Here is a 19,248-nt window from a genome sequence, read left to right as displayed (position 1 = left end):
ATGTCAGCCTCTCCTGTTTCAATGTTCCATCAGAAGAACAACTTATAAAGTCTATCGGACTCATCAAATAGGGCGCACCTCAAGACCAGTGTTCACCTAACATCATGCATATGATCCCTGCTCAAGTAGCACAAAATCTTGGGCAAATTTTTGTTTGAGCATATGTTTGCAAAAGGGTACTTTCCCTCTCTCAGGAAACAAGCCTTTATTCTCCCCCAAATAAAAAAAGACAATTTGAACGCCCAAGACCCAAATAACTATCGGCCAATATCTAGACTACTTTTCTCTACCAAGTTGCTAGAAAAAATAATGAACTAACAACTTTCAGAATATTTGGAGGAACATTTTTGGCTTGATGACACTCAACATGGTTTTAGAAAGCATCACAGTACAGCATCCACTCTGGTGATAGCAACAGAGGAAATACAAGAAGTACTGGATAGGGGTGGGATAACTGCACTGATCCTCCTAGATCTTTCTGCCGCTTTTGATACAGTCAGCAATGAGATCTTGGCTGACCGTATGCTTAGGCTTGAGATAAAAGGCACGGCCTTAGATATTTTGCTATCTTTCCTGGCAAATATACAAAATAATATGAAGATGGGACAGTTCACCACCAAATCTTTTTCCTAGCCCTGTGGTGTTCCCCAGGGCTCAGCCCTAAACCCAACTCTATTCAATCTTTATGTTGCCCCACTAGCGTCCATTATCAAAGAAATAGGCTTCTCCCTGGTCTCATGCGCCGATGATACCCACATTGTAGTATTATTGGCTAACGCAGAAACCAATTTGGGTGCAGATTTCAGCTCATGCATGAGGGAGGTGAGCAACTGGATGGATTGTAACCATCTCAAATTAAATTCTAATAAAACAGAGGTCATTATTTTTGGTAAAAATCCCTCCTTTTGGACCCAGACTGGTGACATCCTGAGATGGACTCTTTACCTGAACCTTCAAACAAAGTTAGAAACTTTGGATTCATGGTAGACAAGGAAAAAAAATGTAGGGACCAAGTAAACAAAATAACCTTGGCGGCCTTCTGTTCCCTAAGGTTAATAAAAAAATAGAAACATTTCTGCCACTGAGCCACTCAAAATGGTAACAATGGCACTCATTCTTACAAGGATTGATTACTGCAACAGTATGTATCTCACATTTGCATTGGGACTCGTTCAGAGGCTTCAGGTATTGCAAAATAGGAGCAATTAGGAAATTACATTGGTTGCCAGTCACGCAACAATGCAGTTTCAAAGCTCTATGAATGGCCTATAAATCTTTGCATGGACTTGGGCCAGACACTTTAAAAAGAAACTGAAATGGTACGTTCCAGTAATGACACTCCAATCGGGCCTCGTAAGGAACCGGTTTGTCCCCCCTTTTAGAAAAGCTACCTGGGGTGGAAGGAGCTTTATAAGGCCACTGCCATCCTTTAGAACAATTTCCCATTAACATTAAAAACCATTCCATCCTTATTTTCCTGTATAAAAGCCTTAAAAACCTGGCTTTTCACTCAGGAGTAGAAGTTTTTGGTTCTGCACTTTTGCCTTATTCCAACTAGGTCACTATCTCAGCCCCATCAGATTTTTATAGCGCCAAGACGCCCCTGGGCAGGAGATCACGCTTTATAAGTTACATAACATTACATATTTCATGCTTTTTAGATACTTACAGTCAGACGTTTATGCATTGTAAATCCTCAAGTCCTCCTCCTTTCTTCCTCCCTCCTTAGGTCTATGTTTATTAATGTCACTGTTTACTTTTCCTTTTTCCAATGCTGTATTCATATTTATTTCGATGAATTCATCCTCATGATTTCAATAAAACTCTCTTTAAACTTGTAAACAGACACCATGAAAAGCAAGTTCCCGGACAGAACACTTAACTTACAATTACAAAATTCAAGAAAGGCCTCACTTTTTTAGATAACTTCCTTGAAAAAGGTATAGCTATTGAAAACACTGACATTACCTTTTTAAGGTAAAATATTTATTGCACTTCTGTGGTTTAACACAGAACATCTGGAAACCATCACCATGTCACCTTCATATGCCAAAGCATACAAATAGCTTTGATACTAACTCAAGTTAATTGGCCTAAAATATAGTTTGTAAAACACTACACGCTGCTTCATGATGCATTTATTTGCACAGTACAACATCCGCATGTTTTATATACATTGTCAACCACCAATAGAGTGCTGTGCATAGAAAAGCCTAAACCAAAGATTTTGTGGGGGTGATGGGAAAGGGTGATGGATGGCGTGACCATATATCATAAGCAGGGCCACTGAAAGGATGCAGCAGTAGAGGACCAGAGCACAAGGCAGGAACTATAAACATATATATGTATGTATGTATTTATTTGACAATTTGTCATTTTAAGACACACCAATACTATGTGGGCAAAAGATTTGTCTCATGCGATTAATTGGTGAATACAGCAATGAGCAACTGAAAGGAGACTGGTAAACCTCTGGCATAGTGCTGCACTATCCGTGAAGTATTTTTTTTATTTTTAGCTACAAACTATTTTCTATGTAACTGCAAATAATGCTACATTTTTGGATTATGTGCCAAGTGCTGTAATGCCATTATTGAAAAAACGCAATGGCATCATATTCACATGATTCCAGTTGCCCTGATTGTAATGAATAAAATACACCTAACTAAATGTACAAGATATTGCATGTCACCTCAGGTGTAATGTTAACTTATAAAGGAACGCAACTTTGCTTCGTTCCTCTATACGATTCCAAATTCACTTTTTAAAAAACTTAAAAAGAACAAAGAAATCAAATCATTCAGATCCTTTTCTGCTTTGGCGGGGTCTCAATGTGCAGATTACACCATCCAGCGTCCTCAGTGTTGCAGTGTCCACAATCTTAAAGCTCTGTCCTGGCACCAGCTGAAACTCAAACCTTTGTAACAGTTTCACCATCACCACTTTGGCCTCCATCTGTGAAGAAACATGAACAATATTCAGAAGCACATGAGCTGTGATGAAGCGTTGGGGAATTTGCAGTTGATCGTTATATCTAGGGTAAAATTAGCAGCCTCACATAATCAAAAAGATAACTTTCCATGAACAAATATGCAAACCGGCATAGGCCAATTGTAGCTTTCCGTAAAGAGATTAAACAACCATTCAGGCAGCGATGTGGGTCTTAAAGTCCTCACTATGTAGTGCCCTCTGGTGATTGGCCCTCAAGGACGCTAGGAGACTACCGTCTAGGATGCCAGTCTCTGTTGGCTGTTCTCTGGGCTAGATAAGCTGTCCTCCCCGCCATAAGAGCAGTGTTACCTTTCAGCTGACAGGGGAAAACCCCCAAGAGGTTCAGGGCATGTGCTTATTTTCACATGTGATTTTAAGTGCAGAGGACATGCCATGGAACCACTGCACTACCACTGCGGGAATGCGTGAAGCTGCAGATAATTTGCATGTTGGTAGAAGTTTGTCGTCATCTACACCTACAGCTGCTTTCATACCAGAGTGCTCCGTTGTCCCATGGCCCCTTGCCGTTGACCCACCTCTGCTAAATCTCCTCTAAACATTCCCTTTTAGCCCGGCCTTAGCCTCATCTGGCCGGGGTGGAGTGAGCATTGAGTGCCCCTGTAATACACTGTGTGTTGACTGGGGCTTGCACTGCCTTTAATGGACTGGCTGTGTGCTTTGGTGATGAAGCCTGCAAAGATGTGTGTTTGTGTGTGTATTCCTCCTTTGTCTCATACTGATGCGTCTGAACTTCTGTAGGAGGCTTGGCTAGCCAGTTGGTATTCTGTACCTTCACAGTATGGTGCTGAGATTTATTTACATTAACAGTACTGCTAACTTGCAATAAAACGTCTAGACTTTATTACTGATTCCTGGTCCTTATTGGTTGCACTATTACCTATATCTGCTTGACCAAGTGCTAACTCCCTTCACCTTTCAGTTGCAAAGAAAGATCCATCGGAAAACCAATCGTAAGAGGTTGGCCCAGTGGTCGATCAACTGGTAGCATTGTTGGACGGGTTTGCACTGAAGTGAGGGAGCTAGGGTCTCCTTTTTAGAAATTGCCTAAACCCAGTCCAAACCCCTAAATCCAATGGTCCAGGAACGGGTTGCTACAACAGAGGTGTGAGTATTAATAGGGTTGCGCTTTGCAATTGTTTATGCTTTGCTTGCAGTGCTTTGCAGTGATTGTGTGATGTTCCATGGAGATGCTATATGTTGTTGTGTAAATGTGGTGCTTAATGCAGAGAAGTTGCAGTGGTTATCAGGTCCAATGTGGCCTAAGATCTATAGATGGTATTACAAAGTGTAGAATACACTATATTGTAGTTGCCTGCTGTGTTGTGGTGCTTTTTCGTGAGACACCGTCAACAGCACAATTGAGATAGGGACTTTATGTTTACATGATTGTGAGGTGTGGTTGGTGTACAATTGTAAGAGTGACTGTAGGAAGAGTTGATGAGGAATCAAGATGGAAGTTTACTTTTCAGTTCAAGTAGAGGTAATCAACAACAGGAATTGTAAGTAATATGGTAGCAGAAGCAGGTTACCAGCCCTACCAGGAGCAGCATCCCAGCTGGTCAGCCCACACACTCTAACTGACTTTCACTCAACCAGGCACAAATGAACATTCTATGAGATCACTCACATTATGGCTGAGCAGAAGAGCACAGAATACAAATGAATAAATACATATCAAGAAGAGCAGGATACCACACACCTTCCACTTTAAAAATACAATAACAAACAACAACACAAATAGGATGGAAACACAGAGAGAAATCACACTTACACACACTCTCTCCCCTTCAGCAAAGGACAAAATACATGTGCCCAAAGGAATGGGTGGTGCAAAGTAAATGTTCTATTACCAAAAAATAGTATGGTGAGAACCAGGAAGTCAGGGATGCACCCAGTTAAAGTAAATAGTATCACAGTTTGGGCGCAAATGCCCATCATCAGTAAATGCAAGAAAGGTTTGAGGTAGAAACATACCCCCACAAAATGGTTTGAGCCAAAAACGTGACCTACCAGCAGAAAATGGTAGTAAGGATTGAGCTAGAAAAAAGTGCCCATCAACAGAAAATGCAAGTAAATTTTGGGTTAGCAATATGTCCTTTCAAAATGGTTTGAGCAAAACAACATGTCCCACCACCATAAAACACACAAAGTTTGGGGTCCCAATACGCCCCCTCAAAATGGTTGGAGCAAAACATGTCCCACCAACATAAAATGCAAATAAAATTCGGGCTCAATATGCCCCATCGATAATGGTTTGAACTCAGCAACATGTCCACCAAGAGAAAATTCAAGTAAAGTTTGAGAACAAACTTTGCCCTCCTCAAAATAGTTTTTAAGTAAGAACTGTCTGGGTGTAACCCAATGCTAGTAGAAGTAATTATAGTTTGGGTTACAATAACTCTGCCTCATCGCCAGCAACAGTAAGAATATTTTGGGATGCAAATTACAGGCCCCAACACTCGTAAATGTATGTAATGTAAAATACTGTAAAAAGTAACCGTAGGAAAGGACTACAAAAGAAGTAACAATTGCACTCTCAACGGCCTAACCCACATGCAGCACACAGGAATTTAATCCTTAGCATATAAAGTTAGGAAGAAAACACAGTAAAAACAGCACAAATCATTCAAAATTCACAAATCATTCAAAATTCACAAATCGCCATAAAAAACACAAATTCAGCATGGCACAAATACCGACATGCAGGCAATTATAACTAGCATGGAACATACTTAATCACATGTTTAAAATCCAGTATAGCAGCATTTACAAAACCCTTCACCAACAAACCCAGTATGGTATTAAGTAAAAATGTGAATTAGAGTATCTCAAAATATACATGCATCAAAGGTTTAAGTAACAGGCAGCACGTAACTCCAGTCCACTCACTTGTGAGCGAGATCTCACCCGATGTTGCTCACAAATGCCAGGACTGGAGACAATTCATAGTATTACTCAGAGAAAAGTGGATTATCCAGTCAAGCTGTGTCTCTGGGCAACTACCACTCCAAACCATTTGTGCTGCCTTGTGGAGTCCCTCAGGGTCCTCGCTTAGTCCAACGTTGTTCAATGTATACGTCTCATCACTAGCCCCACTCATTAGCGCTTTTGCGTTCGATCTTACCTCGTACGCAGACGACACCCAAATTGTGGTGTCTATGCTACCCGGTCAGAAGGTTGGGATGGAGAAATGTTTTCAGGATTGCATTGAAGCAGTAAGCAGCTGGATGGGGGAAAATTGTCTAAAACTTAACTCTGGCAAAATAGAGGTAATTCTATTCGGTAATGACCCTAACTTCTAGACCCCCAATTGGTGGCCGTCATCCATGGGCTTCCTTCCGTTACCTGCGAAGAAGGAGAAGAACCTAGGTGTAATTGTTGATGACAAACTGAATTTTGGAGACCAAATAAATGCAGTTTCATCTAAAACCACATATGTTCTTAAAACTAATTTTTAAAATTCTGCCTTTTCTACCTTTGGGCAGACGGTGGTTACAGCTTTGGTTTGATCAAAGCTTGATTATTGTAACAGCTTGTACCTAAATATCCAGGAACGCTTTATGAATAAACTGCAAATGCTCCAAAATGCTGCAGCTAGGCTTCTTATCGGCATATCTAAGTTTGCCTTAGTTTCTAGAGGAATAATAAAACTGCATTGGCTCTCAGTGAGAAACAGAGTTAATTTTAAGGCGCTGTGTACAGTTTTCAAAGCCCTACATGGAACTGGACCGGACTATTTGATGAAAAAGTTCAAATGGTATATACCAAAAAGGAATCTTCGTTCGTCTGGAGCCAAGTTGATTACAGTGCCTGCCATAAAAAAAGCAACCTGGGGAGGCCGAAGTTTTATTTTCGGGACAGTGAAAGCCTGGAACAACCTCCCTGAATATCTCAGACATTCCACTGATTTAATATCTTTTAGGAAAAGTCTGAAAACATGGCTCTTTGATAAATAGGTCTGACACTTTTGTCTCCCACCACTTCCGCGGTCTGTTCAATGGAAAGTTAACTAGCGCCAGTACACCCCTTGGTAATCGTGCGCTTTATAAGTTGTCATAACATAACATAACAAATGGTTGCAATATGATCCTCAAGGATAAACATGCGCACAGATGATACATGAAAAGTACCCAGAAAGGAACCTTATTTTTACTTAAAAGCCTAGAGCAAAATACTCAAGAATTATGAGCAGAGGCAGGCACCATAGCTTCCTTCATGATGCCTTCACCAGGAAACCCTTTGCCCATGTCACAACAGGTCGGGACAGTTCACTGGCCGCATTGCTAGTTGAGCAGTCACCACGGATACCACCTAGCTGTATTCCCTTGATGCTTCCAAAGCCTCCCAGACATTCCAGCTTCAGAAGAAGAGGATGATTCTGCACATGCAGGAATGCGGTGAGTTTTCAATTTCTAAAGTAAATGCAGGGAACAGAAACGCACTATGCACTACACCAGAAACACACTGCACGTGCCACGGAAGTAGTGATCATGAGTCCACACAGGTTAGTTTTAAATACAGCATTATAGCGTGCCACGCAGCCTCAAGGGTAAGGCAGCAGCTTACCCATAGTGTATTTACAGAAGGCTCACTTCAAGGGGCCAAGGATAAAGAAGTCCTCCAATGTCACTCCGCAGGATCGTTCACTTTCAAGTTGCCACAGTACATGTAAAAAGTTTAACATTCAAATAAAGCGACACCAAATACTCTCCACTGCTCTCCTGAAACACTTTACAATTCCCTGCGTTCTTATCATCTGCAGGAAAGTCTGTTTCATTTCACCTGTATAGCTGATAAAGTAATTTAAACGTTCTCAAGACCGTCCACTGGTTTGCTTGACAGATGAAATCTCACTGTTTGTTCTCAGCAAGCTCACAGTAAATATTAATTTAAGGAACTGAAGGTTCAATTAGTATAAGTACCGCCAGTACAAGTCGTTGTTGGGTTCGAAGTTAAGTTAATTCAGCAGCGCCTGTCAAAATGGCCTGGGCTGAGTCGGTCTGCTGAAAATAGAAATTGGGTGAGCTAACAGGCACACAGGCTCCTCACATGCTTCAATCTGATTATTTTAGTAATCAACTTAATTCTTCTCAGTCTCTTGGATGTAATTACACTCCAATTTCAATCTACTCTCCTCATATGTTTCAGCAGTGACCTTTTCTCCACAGTAAGCCTGTTTTCCGCTCATTGCCTGAGTAAAATCATAAGAATGAGGGTAGGTAGAGTTGATGAATCAAGATCAAAGTTTATTCTTCAGATCAAGTAGGGGTAATTGGTTATACAAATTGTAAGTAATAAGGTAGCGGAAGCAGGTTAAAAACACCAATGGGAGCAGCATCCCAGCTGCTCAGCCCACACATTCCATCTAACTTTCACTCAACCAGGCACACATGAACATTCTATGACATCATTCACACTATGGCTGAGCAGCCGGGCACAGAATACAAATGAAGAAATACATATCAAGAAGAGCAGGATACCACAGTTGGTATAGCGAATCTCAGTGCACAAGGAGGAACTGCATCAATCCAAGTGAGACCCCGCTGAACGTTTAGTTTGAGTGTGTGTCAGGGTAGGTCTAAAAGTGTTACTCTGGACTGTTTCTTGTGTATATGAATACTTTAATTTCTTTAGAGGAGCAGACAAAATGAGTTATTGATATTGCTTTGCATTTGTTTTGCACGTAAATTGCCAAGAGAGCGTGTTTGAGAACATTTTGTAAAGGAGGGTGAGCAGCAGTAAGGAGTGAAACTGACGTCAGAGTGTGCTGCGCTGGGATTGGTCGGTTGGTGTAAAGCCATGCTGAGATCGGTTGTCTGCATCATAAAATCATACGGCGACAGGCCCTGCAGGATTTAAACCAAGGCATCCCTACATGGCATCAGGAGTCAAAGAATCAAAAAAGAAGGAAACAAAAAGTCTTAAAAGTATAGTAAAAAAGTGATTAGGGTACGTGCTCTAACCGGATCTGCGCTTGCTGGCATGAAACAAAAAATAACTGACGTCAGCACGCATGGGTGGCGCCTAAGTTGTCTCCGTGATGTCATCTTGGCACCTACCATGCCAGCGACGGACAAGGAGCCGCACAACGCCACCTTCTGACGTGCAGGGGTACTGCTGACGAAAACTTTCCGTATCCAGTCGGACACCTGGGGATATTCTAAGGTAAGGAATCTATCTATCTGTAATTTTGGCAGGGGGTGGAGGCATTGGCATGCCCATTTCGGGCAGCCCCACCCTAATTAAAAATGGCAACAAAAAAAACCTGGTGTCTCTTTCTGCCCACCCCCCCCCCGGAGGCAGATTGGGGGTTACTTCAGTCATTTGCCCCCCAGGGGGGGGCAGAAAGACTAATTTTTGCAGGGGGTGGGTGGGGGCAGTGGCATGCCGTTTTGGGCAGACCCAACCCTAAAACAAATTACCCCCCAAAAAATCCCTGGCGTCTAGTGGGCATTTTGCCCCCCAGGGGGGCATATTGGGGTTCACTTCCCCCACAGAAAGGCTGTCATTTTGGCAGGGGGGTGGTGGCTTTGGCGTGTCATTTTTGGGCAGCCCCCACTACAAAATTGCAACAAAAAAAACTCTGATGTCTAGTGGGCCTTCTGCCCCCCCCCTCTCCCGGGGGCAGAAGACTGAATATGCCCAATTTGTTTGTGGGGAGTACAGGCCCTTGCCCATGGGCCACTCCCCCTCCTTGGGCGAACTCCAAGTAGGGATCCACTGGGACAGGATACCATTGGAAAGGTGGGATTCTCCCACTTCCAATGATACCTCTCCTGTCTTTCTACGTACTCAGGGGGCTGAGATAACCCCTGAGCACATAGAAAGAGATACTGAAATGAGGATCATTTCAGTTTTGGTTTCTATAAAATGACGTCAGTGACACATGTACGCTCATCGTCATTTCTTAGAAACCACGGGGCCTCGGGAGCTGGGGAAGCTCTTACCAGCTACCAAGGCTTTGGCGGAGAAAAATAAATCCTTCTGGAGCCTGCACCAGAGGGATTTCCTGTGCCATGGCATCGGACGTGCGAGAGCCGTCCAAAGCACATGAGCACTTATGCGGACGCTCCCGCGCGACAGACGCATGCAAGGGGTTAAACAGTACAGTGGTACAGAGATTATTAAAGCAAATACATGGGATATTTTGTGATCAGAGTTGAAATTAGCATGACTTGAATGAAATTGAGTTAATGAGATCTTGATGTATGCCAAGTACAGCAGTGATGAATTGGACATGAAGCTCAAGAAACTGAAGAAGTTGTTGGTAGCAGAGATAAAAGCCCCATAGCGAGGTCACAATCAGCCATTTGTTAGGAATGTTGGTCCAATGCAGGGAGTGCAATAGTAGGGAGTTCCTATGATGCAGGGTGTTAATAGGTTTCAACAACAAGGTAGAGGCTGTGGTGTTCCAATTGATCTGAGTGCAGGGATTGATGTGGCTACTTTGAAGAAGTTAAATCCTTGTAACATTTGCGGCACATTGGGCATTAGAAGCAGTAATGTCATCTTTATGTTGGGAATCAGGTTCAGAATAAAGGATTCATCCCACCTGAAAATAAAATCCATGTTGGATACAGCATATACAAAGGCCAAGGGGACAGAACTTTAAGGTAATGCGGGTTCCACAAGCCCCAATGCTATTTCTGAATGCAAAGGCTTCCAGATTTAATACGAATAAGGTCACCAATGCATTATTCAGGTCTTTTGTGAATCAGGGTATGTCTCAACAACACTCTATGATAAAAGCAGATGAGGATTACAGTTCAGACCTGTTGCAATGACGGTGTCTGAGAGGGGAGGAGGATTGCATGCATGGCGCAACCTTAGAGGTAGACCAGAGTGGTCCAATCCTGGATGGTGATGCGAATGGTCAAGTAGTATCATTCTTGATTGATATGGTGCTACCCGCTGTGAGAACAGCAGAGGTTAGCAGCCTATCCCTCTCACAAAAAGGAGTCCAAGTTGTAGGAGTTGTAAACAAACCAATGACTAGCCCAATCACTGAAGCATTACCTGGTAAAATAGGGTTCTTTGAATGGAATCACTGATTTGTGGTGTACGATTCAGGTCCGGTAAATATGCTTGGATGTGTTCTTATGTGCAGGCTAAATTGTTCCATTTACTGAACACCGAAAGGCATTGAGTTCAAAACTCATGATGACGAAGCTGCTTTCAAACTTGTAAATCAGAATTCAGATGCCAAACTGTACCCTATGTTCACAAGCAATTATCTGCCACCAGAGATGAAAGACACAGTGCTACCCGAAGTCTAGGACCTTTCAGGGAAAACAAAGCAAACACAAGATGATGGACGGAGCGCTGAAACTTTATAGACACTCACCCCCAGTCGCAGATCTGGGTTGAATACATCGTTCTTTAGCTCATTTCGCCACCCCCAGTTCAAACCCAGCCATATGCAAATCAGTCTTGACCCTGTTCCTTATGGGAACAGTCCAGCCCAAACTGCCAAGGCAGGTCTTCCCTGAACCGAATACAACCTTCCTGGGACTGGTGTCGGGGTAACACTCCTCATCAGCCAGGCTAGCTTGAATCCATTGGCAAAGTGAGCAAAGGATTCACATCTGGGCATTCCCTGCCAACTTAGGGCGAACAAAGGAAACTCACAGGGAAAGACATAGGTCTAATTAAAGGTGTTGAACCTATATGCATAAAAGTGAAACCTAATGCTGAGTATCAGAGCATCTTGCATTCTAATCTGACTCCTGAAACCACTGATGGGATTAGTTCTGTCATTGACTCAATGATTCAACACAGCATTTTTTTATGGCAAGTCCATGCAACTCACCCATTATGGGCTTGCAGAAACCCAATAGCAAGAATTACATAGTGCAGGTCCTGAGAAAGAGTAGAAAATCAAAGAACGTCCCACAGGGTTACCACAGAATGGGTAGGAAATGGAGTAATACTCTATAATGCGTTTTGCAATAATTAGCAATACCAATCATATACTTCTACTGGTTATCAAGGCATAGAATACACGTAATAAACACAATGTTATACTCAGAATACCACCACAAATTATAAATGTAATAGCAATAAAGCACACAGTACGTCAAAGGTAAAAAACAAATCAGAGAATAAAGTTTTAGAAAAATATATTACTGTCAATTTATTCAAAGAGACAAATTATCAACACAATTATAACAAACCATTAAAAAACACACAAGTGGCATGTTGTAACATATTCTAAAAAAGACATTTTTAAAAAAACATAAGCATCAGGTTAAAAAGTTCAAAGGAACATGGGTCGACGCGGCGTTTCGGTTACAGGAAGATAGACAACCTTCTTCAGGACCAAGTTCTAGAAGGAAACATATAATTACTATCCTTTGTAAACCCAATTTTTCATACAGAGTCATTTTCTAAAACAACATTTTTTCTTCTTTAAGCTATAGCCTTTGACAAACGGGGCTATTATTATACTTGTAAAAATGGTGGAAAAGGTGGTTAGTACGGTATTGCTAAAGTGCATCGCGCATTTATATTGCTGCCATTTCGTGGGTCACTATGTTGATTATTATAGTGATAGGGGAAATCACTAATATGGGTAGATGATACTAATGATCCCCACTGTACATTTACCTTACATGAGTACCTGAATGCCACTATAGGCCAGTTCCTAGTGGGTCGCAGTTTCTAATTTTGCGAAAGGATAATTTATCAAGATTGTTATACCCACTTCTGAGATTACCTTGATGGTTTAAGTAGCCTCCAGAAAGATCCAGGAGGGCAATTTGCCGGTTTGTATAATCCGGTATGGAACTGGAAATAGTTCTTGCTGTGATTTTATAAATCCTCAGAATATCTGTGAATGGCAGTGAGATTATGTATGTAAATTTTGAATTTTAAATTCATGCCCTCTGGATAGAGAACATAAAGACGTAAAGAATTAGCATGATAATTTGGAAGTTACTACCTTAAAATTGCGTGGGGATTGACCTTGTTCTGGTAGTAGGAGCCACCGATATATATTTCTTGTGTTGCTGTAAATAAATGCCCCTATTAGTTTATTGCAAGTAAGGAATAGTAACCAATAGTCTACTAGTCTTGTTTGATGCATGAATTAGACATTTATACTTACCCAGGTTTAAATTACTGGCAGTTGTGTATGTTACACTTGTTTTTCGCTATGCTGGTATAGCCGCTATTTGACATTCAATTCGTGGTGGGCATTGTCCTGCCACTGGTTTCTTAAAAAATAAGATAAAATCTCTTTTTAATGCCTCGGTCTAGATTAGTGTATATGAAACAGCCATGATAAGTGGAATTCAATAATTGGTCTTGGAGTATCTATTTACAGTTATAAAGCATTTTAGATAGACTGATTTCCTTACTTATTCATGGTTTTGGCTTTTAAAACCTATTATACACTTAAATCATTTATTACAGGCACCTCTCTGGTAGGTATTATCTTGCAATATTTGTTACTTTTAATATTGTGTTCATTCAGCAAACGGAACAGGCCTCCTACAGCAGTAGTTGCCTCACACCATTATCCAACACTTGTTACTGGTTGTTGGCATATTATATAATTAGTCAGAACCATGCCGAGTTTGAGTTAGAGGAGCATTGTAATACGCATACAATCGACCCTTGGCTTTTATTATAACGTTTACGCCTTATTCGCATGTTGCCATATATATATATTGCATTTATATATTCCAAAGTTAGATTAAAACTAGGGCAACGTAATAACTGAGACCTAAGTGTACCCAGCGTCTTAGTTCAAAAGACTAACGGAGCGGAAAGCGGTTACGGAGGTTCGGGCATGATCGTCTTACCTTCAGTTTGTAATTCGGCCTCCCTGCTCCCACTACCGTCACCATTCGTCCTCTGTTATCCGTATAAGCGAAGGTATCAGAGGAGGTCTAGGAAAAGCCCTATTTATGGTACATGCAGGCTTATTGGGCGGTAAGAGCGTTCCGTCCTGATTGGGCGACGTAACTATCACGTGGTATGGCGGCGTCTTTTGTTTACCTTAAGACGCTATTGAGAAAGGTGCTTTAGATCTCTTTCTTTATATTATATTTCATCAAATTGGCCTGTTGTTTAAAAAATTCCTCATTAGAAAAGGGTCATGATTTCATAAGCTGTTGATAAACTCAAGTATTATCGCGCCATTGGTTTTTGTAAAGGGGGTTTGGATGAATGCAATTCCCATTGGTTGGCGAACCGTCACATGATGTACCAGCGTCATATGTTTACTATTTAGGCCATGACGGGCGAAATGCTCTAATATTATTGCCTACAATTAATGATATAGAAATCGGGTTCCGAATTGTGGATGTCCCAGCTCGGGGGAATCTAGTTTATTATGTTTCATTGGCATTTGCAATGGTAAATTTAATCATACTATAAACGTTACGAAATTAGATTGATCTGAAACAAATTTAGACACAGATACCTGACGGAGAGGTATGCCCAATAATGATGTGGTTACAAGAGTTAAGAAAATATAAAAAAATAATATAAAAAAAATTAATTTTTTTTTTAATTTATTAACTAAGTTATATTAGAGACTCCTGAAAGGGCACATTAGATTGAGAGTCCTACAAGGGCATGTTAAAAGAAAATGTGTGTGATTACGCCTCATCTGGAGAAGGACGATTGTCTATTAACCGCATATCAATAGGGCGGATCAGGAACAAAGCTGCGTTTCCTATGTGTCACAAGGTCAGTTGACAAATAAAACGATCTCATGATCTTACTGGTTATTATATTATTATCTTATATTATTTTCTCCCAGTCTTCTCTGCTGCTAAGACCGGCGCGGACACTGTTGCATCTAGACATAAAGAATTGCTCTCGTCTTTTCCTCTTTTGTGTAAGGTTCCCTCCTCTGGTACCCAGAGTAACATGTTTCAGGCAGCACCAGCGCAGATCTTTAATATCATGCTTTGCTGATTTCCAGTGCTCTGTTAGGGGGGCACCTATCTTGTTTGTACGCAGAGCGGATCTATGCTCATTAAGCCTAATCCGGACTTCTCTTGAAGTTTCTCCTATATAGATTAAGTTGCAAGGGCAACTAATTAGATAAATGACGCTGGTCGTTCTACAGTTCATAAAGCTCGATGGTTTGAGTACAGTATTTTTGATTGTGATTGTATTGCCACAAATAATGTTTTTACAGTTAGTACAGCCTGAACAGGGAAAAGTGCCCGTTGGCATCGGGGCACTGTCAATACATGGTTGCTTCATTGTGTTCGGTTCCCTATAGGTGTGAACCAGGCTGTTTCTAATAGTTCTGTTCCTTCTGTAAGAAAACATAGGTTTGGGCAGTTTATTATTTTGTTTATCTGTCACAAGGTGCCAATTCCTATTTATTATATTCTTCAGTTTATTGCTAATGGGATTATAATTTGTTACAAAGATGATTGGTTGATTCATTTGCTCATTCTTTTCTTTTGGCTGGAAAAAGTTCTCCCTATTATAATATTTGGCGCGTTTGTATGAGTGTCTGATTAGACGTTTGGGGTAACCTCGTTCTAGAAATTTTGTTTTGAGGATATTCGCATGTTTCTCAAAATCTTGAGATGTTGTACAATTTCTCTTGAGTCTCAAGAATTGCCCAAACGGTATGTTTTTAACCTGGCTAGGTGGGTGGTTACTTTTATGGTGAAGCATTGTGTTTTTGTCGGTTGGTTTGGTGAATAATTCTACGCTCAGTGATCCATTGGTGTTCTTAATGATCAGGTCGAGGAATTCGCACCTTTCATTGTCTATATGGGAGGTAAACCTCAGATTGTTGTCTCCTAGGTTGAGCCATGTAATGAATTCTCTCAGTGTCTCAATGGGCCCCGTCCAGATGAAGAAGACATCATCTATATAACGGGACCACATTGAGACATTCTCATAGAATGGTGATACCATATTGAAAATGTGATGATCTTCAAAATTAGAGACATACAGACATGCCAGACTGGGGGCACATGTGGCCCCCATGCTCGTCCCCTTGGTCTGTCTGTATAATTGTCTGTCAAATAAAAAGAGGTTATTTTTCAACACTATGGAGATGCAGTCGATGATGAACTGTTCGTGGGTGTTGAGGTCCCTATCTTCTTGGTTGAGCATAGCCGAGATAACTTCTATTGTGGCATTTTGAGGGATGTTCGTGTATAACGATTCAATATCTAGTGTAACTAGAAATTGAGAATGGGGGTCAAAGGCAATGCCTTCTATTTTTTGAATAATATCTGTGGTGTCCTTTGTGTACGCTTTTTGAGATGTGACTAATGGTTGTAGGAAAACGTCTGCGTACTTGCTGAGAGGCTCAGTCAAGGACCCAATACTAGAGACGATCGGTCTCATGGGTGGATTCTGGATGTCCTTGTGGACTTTCGGGAGTCCATAGAGAGCAGGGATGATGGGATCTTGATTTAGGAGGAATGCATATTCCTCGTCACAGATAACATTATCATCCCTTGCGTGTTTTAATAAGTCTGAAATTGTTAACTTTAGGGATTTCCATTCATCCATGTGCGCTAATTCGTAGTGCTCTCTGTTGGCTAAGAGGGTCAGCATTTTGGAATTATAGTCAGGAGTGTCCATTACGACAATCCCGCCCCCTTTATCTGCCGATTTGATCGTCAGATCGATATTATTCTGTAGTTCATGTAGTGCCAGATTCTCATCCTTGCTGAGGTTGTGGCTAATCCAATGTTTTTGTTTGAGTAGGTCATCAACACTCTTGTCTATGCTACGCTCAAACGCTTCAATATCTTTCGGGATCATGGTGATATTAGGGGTCCATACAGATTTATTTCTAAGACCTGATTTGTTGTTATTAGGATGTTTCTCTTTGTCTTCGAAGTATATTGCTAGTCTGACTTTCCTGAAGAAGCTTTGCAGGTCTCTCTCAAGTGAATACCTATCTACATTTGCAGAGGATGCAAATCCTAATCCCTTTTCTAATAGGGTGATTTGATGGATGGTTAACGTGTGTTTCGAAAGATTTATTACTGGTGCCTTGTTGGAGGTAGTTAGTCCCAATGCTTCTGACTCCGCGTATTGGGACGTCGTTGGAACTGGGGTTTCGCACCGTAGTTCCCCCGACCTCGGCCTCTCCCTTTCGGTTGACCGAAGTTCTGTTGGCGCTGATCCAAAAAAGGAAGGCTACTAGAGCTAGCTGTATTAGGCGCTTCCCTTTCTTTGTTGTTACTATTATCGTTTTGTTGTTCATTTTCAGAGTCCGAGCTTGTATATGAGGTATCAAAGAACCTTACTCTCTTTTGGGAATTGCGCGATTGATTTTGCCACGGTCTACGTTGTGGTTGGTTTTCCCTACTTCTCTCGTAAAAATCTTTCTGTAAATACGGATACACGTGCTCTGGGTTGTAATTAGAAATGTCTTTCCGGAGTTTATTTGCTATTACATTTATAATTTGTGGTGGTATTCTGAGTATAACATTGTGTTTATTATGTGTATTCTATGCCTTGATAACCAGTAGAAGTATATGATTGGTATTGCTAATTATTGCAAAACGCATTATAGAGTATTACTCCATTTCCTACCCATTCTGTGGTAACCCTGTGGGACGTTCAAAATGCTGACCCTCTTAGCCAACAGAGAGCACTACGAATTAGCGCACATGGATGAATGGAAATCCCTAAAGTTAACAATTTCAGACTTATTAAAACACGCAAGGGATGATAATGTTATCTGTGACGAGGAATATGCATTCCTCCTAAACCAAGATCCCATCATCCCTGCTCTCTATGGACTCCCGAAAGTCCACAAGGACATCCAGAATCCACCCATGAGACCGATCGTCTCTAGTATTGGGTCCTTGACTGAGCCTCTCAGCAAGTACGCAGACGTTTTCCTACAACATCTCAAAAAGCGTACACAAAGGACACCACAGATATTATTCAAAAAATAGAAGGCATTGCCTTTGACCCCCATTCTCAATTTCTAGTTACACTAGATATTGAATCGTTATACACGAACATCCCTCAAAATGCCACAATAGAAGTTATCTCGGCTATGCTCAACCAAGAAGATAGGGACCTCAACACCCACGAACAGTTCATCATCGACTGCATCTCCATAGTGTTGAAAAATAACCTCTTTTTATTTGACAGACAATTATACAGACAGACCAAGGGGACGAGCATGGGGGCCACATGTGCCCCCAGTCTGGCATGTCTGTATGTCTCTAATTTTGAAGATCATCACATTTTCAATATGGTATCACCATTCTATGAGAATGTCTCAATGTGGTCCCGTTATATAGATGATGTCTTCTTCATCTGGACGGGGCCCATTGAGACACTGAGAGAATTCATTACATGGCTCAACCTAGGAGACAACAATCTGAGGTTTACCTCCCATATAGACAATGAAAGGTGCGAATTCCTCGACCTGATCATTAAGAACACCAATGGATCACTGAGCGTAGAATTATTCACCAAACCAACCGACAAAAACACAATGCTTCACCATAAAAGTAACCACCCACCTAGCCAGGTTAACAACATACCGTTTGGGCAATTCTTGAGACTCAAGAGAAATTGTACAACATCTCAAGATTTTGAGAAACATGCGAATATCCTCAAAACAAAATTTCTAGAACGAGGTTACCCCAAACGTCTAATCAGACACTCATACAAACGCGCCAAATATTATAATAGGGAGAACTTTTTCCAGCCAAAAGAAAAGAATGAGCAAATGAATCAACCAATCATCTTTGTAACAAATTATAATCCCATTAGCAATAAACTGAAGAATATAATAAATAGGAATTGGCACCTTGTGACAGATAAACAAAATAATAAACTGCCCAAACCTATGTTTTCTTACAGAAGGAACAGAACTATTAGAAACAGCCTGGTTCACACCTATAGGGAACCAAACACAATGAAGCAACCATGTATTGACAGTGCCCCGATGCCAACGGGCACTTTTCCCTGTTCAGGCTGTACTAACTGTAAAAACATTATTCGTGGCAATACAATCACAATCAAAAATACTGTACTCAAACCATCGAGCTTTATGAACTGTAGAACGACCAGCGTCATTTATCTAATTAGTTGCCCTTGCAACTTAATCTATATAGGAGAAACTTCAAGAGAAGTCCGGATTAGGCTTAATGAGCATAGATCCGCTCTGCGTACAAACAAGATAGGTGCCCCCCTAACAGAGCACTGGAAATCAGCAAAGCATGATATTAAAGATCTGCGCTGGTGCTGCCTGGAACATGTTACTCTGGGTAC

At 41.2% G+C, this 19,248-nt stretch overlaps 1 protein-coding gene across 1 annotated transcript in view; it reads right to left on the bottom strand.

Annotated features, from left to right (window-relative positions):
• Positions 1-1,969: 1,969 nt before the first annotated feature.
• Positions 1,970-19,248, bottom strand: part of LOC147690174 (cholesterol 24-hydroxylase-like) — a 284,595-nt gene continuing 267,316 nt past the window's right edge. Inside the window, exon 15 of the mRNA XM_086937768.1 lies at positions 1,970-2,955. Within this exon, the coding sequence (XP_086793894.1) occupies positions 2,797-2,955 (159 nt within the window). The 3' untranslated portion in view covers positions 1,970-2,796. The remainder of the gene's footprint in view (positions 2,956-19,248) is intronic.

This window comes from Lissotriton vulgaris, chromosome 9 (genome assembly GCF_964263255.1).
Source record: "Lissotriton vulgaris chromosome 9, aLisVul1.2, whole genome shotgun sequence".
Taxonomy (NCBI): domain Eukaryota; kingdom Metazoa; phylum Chordata; class Amphibia; order Caudata; family Salamandridae; genus Lissotriton; species Lissotriton vulgaris.
The sequence above is the reverse complement of the archived record's forward strand: the minus strand, read 5'-3'. Positions and strand labels throughout refer to the sequence as shown.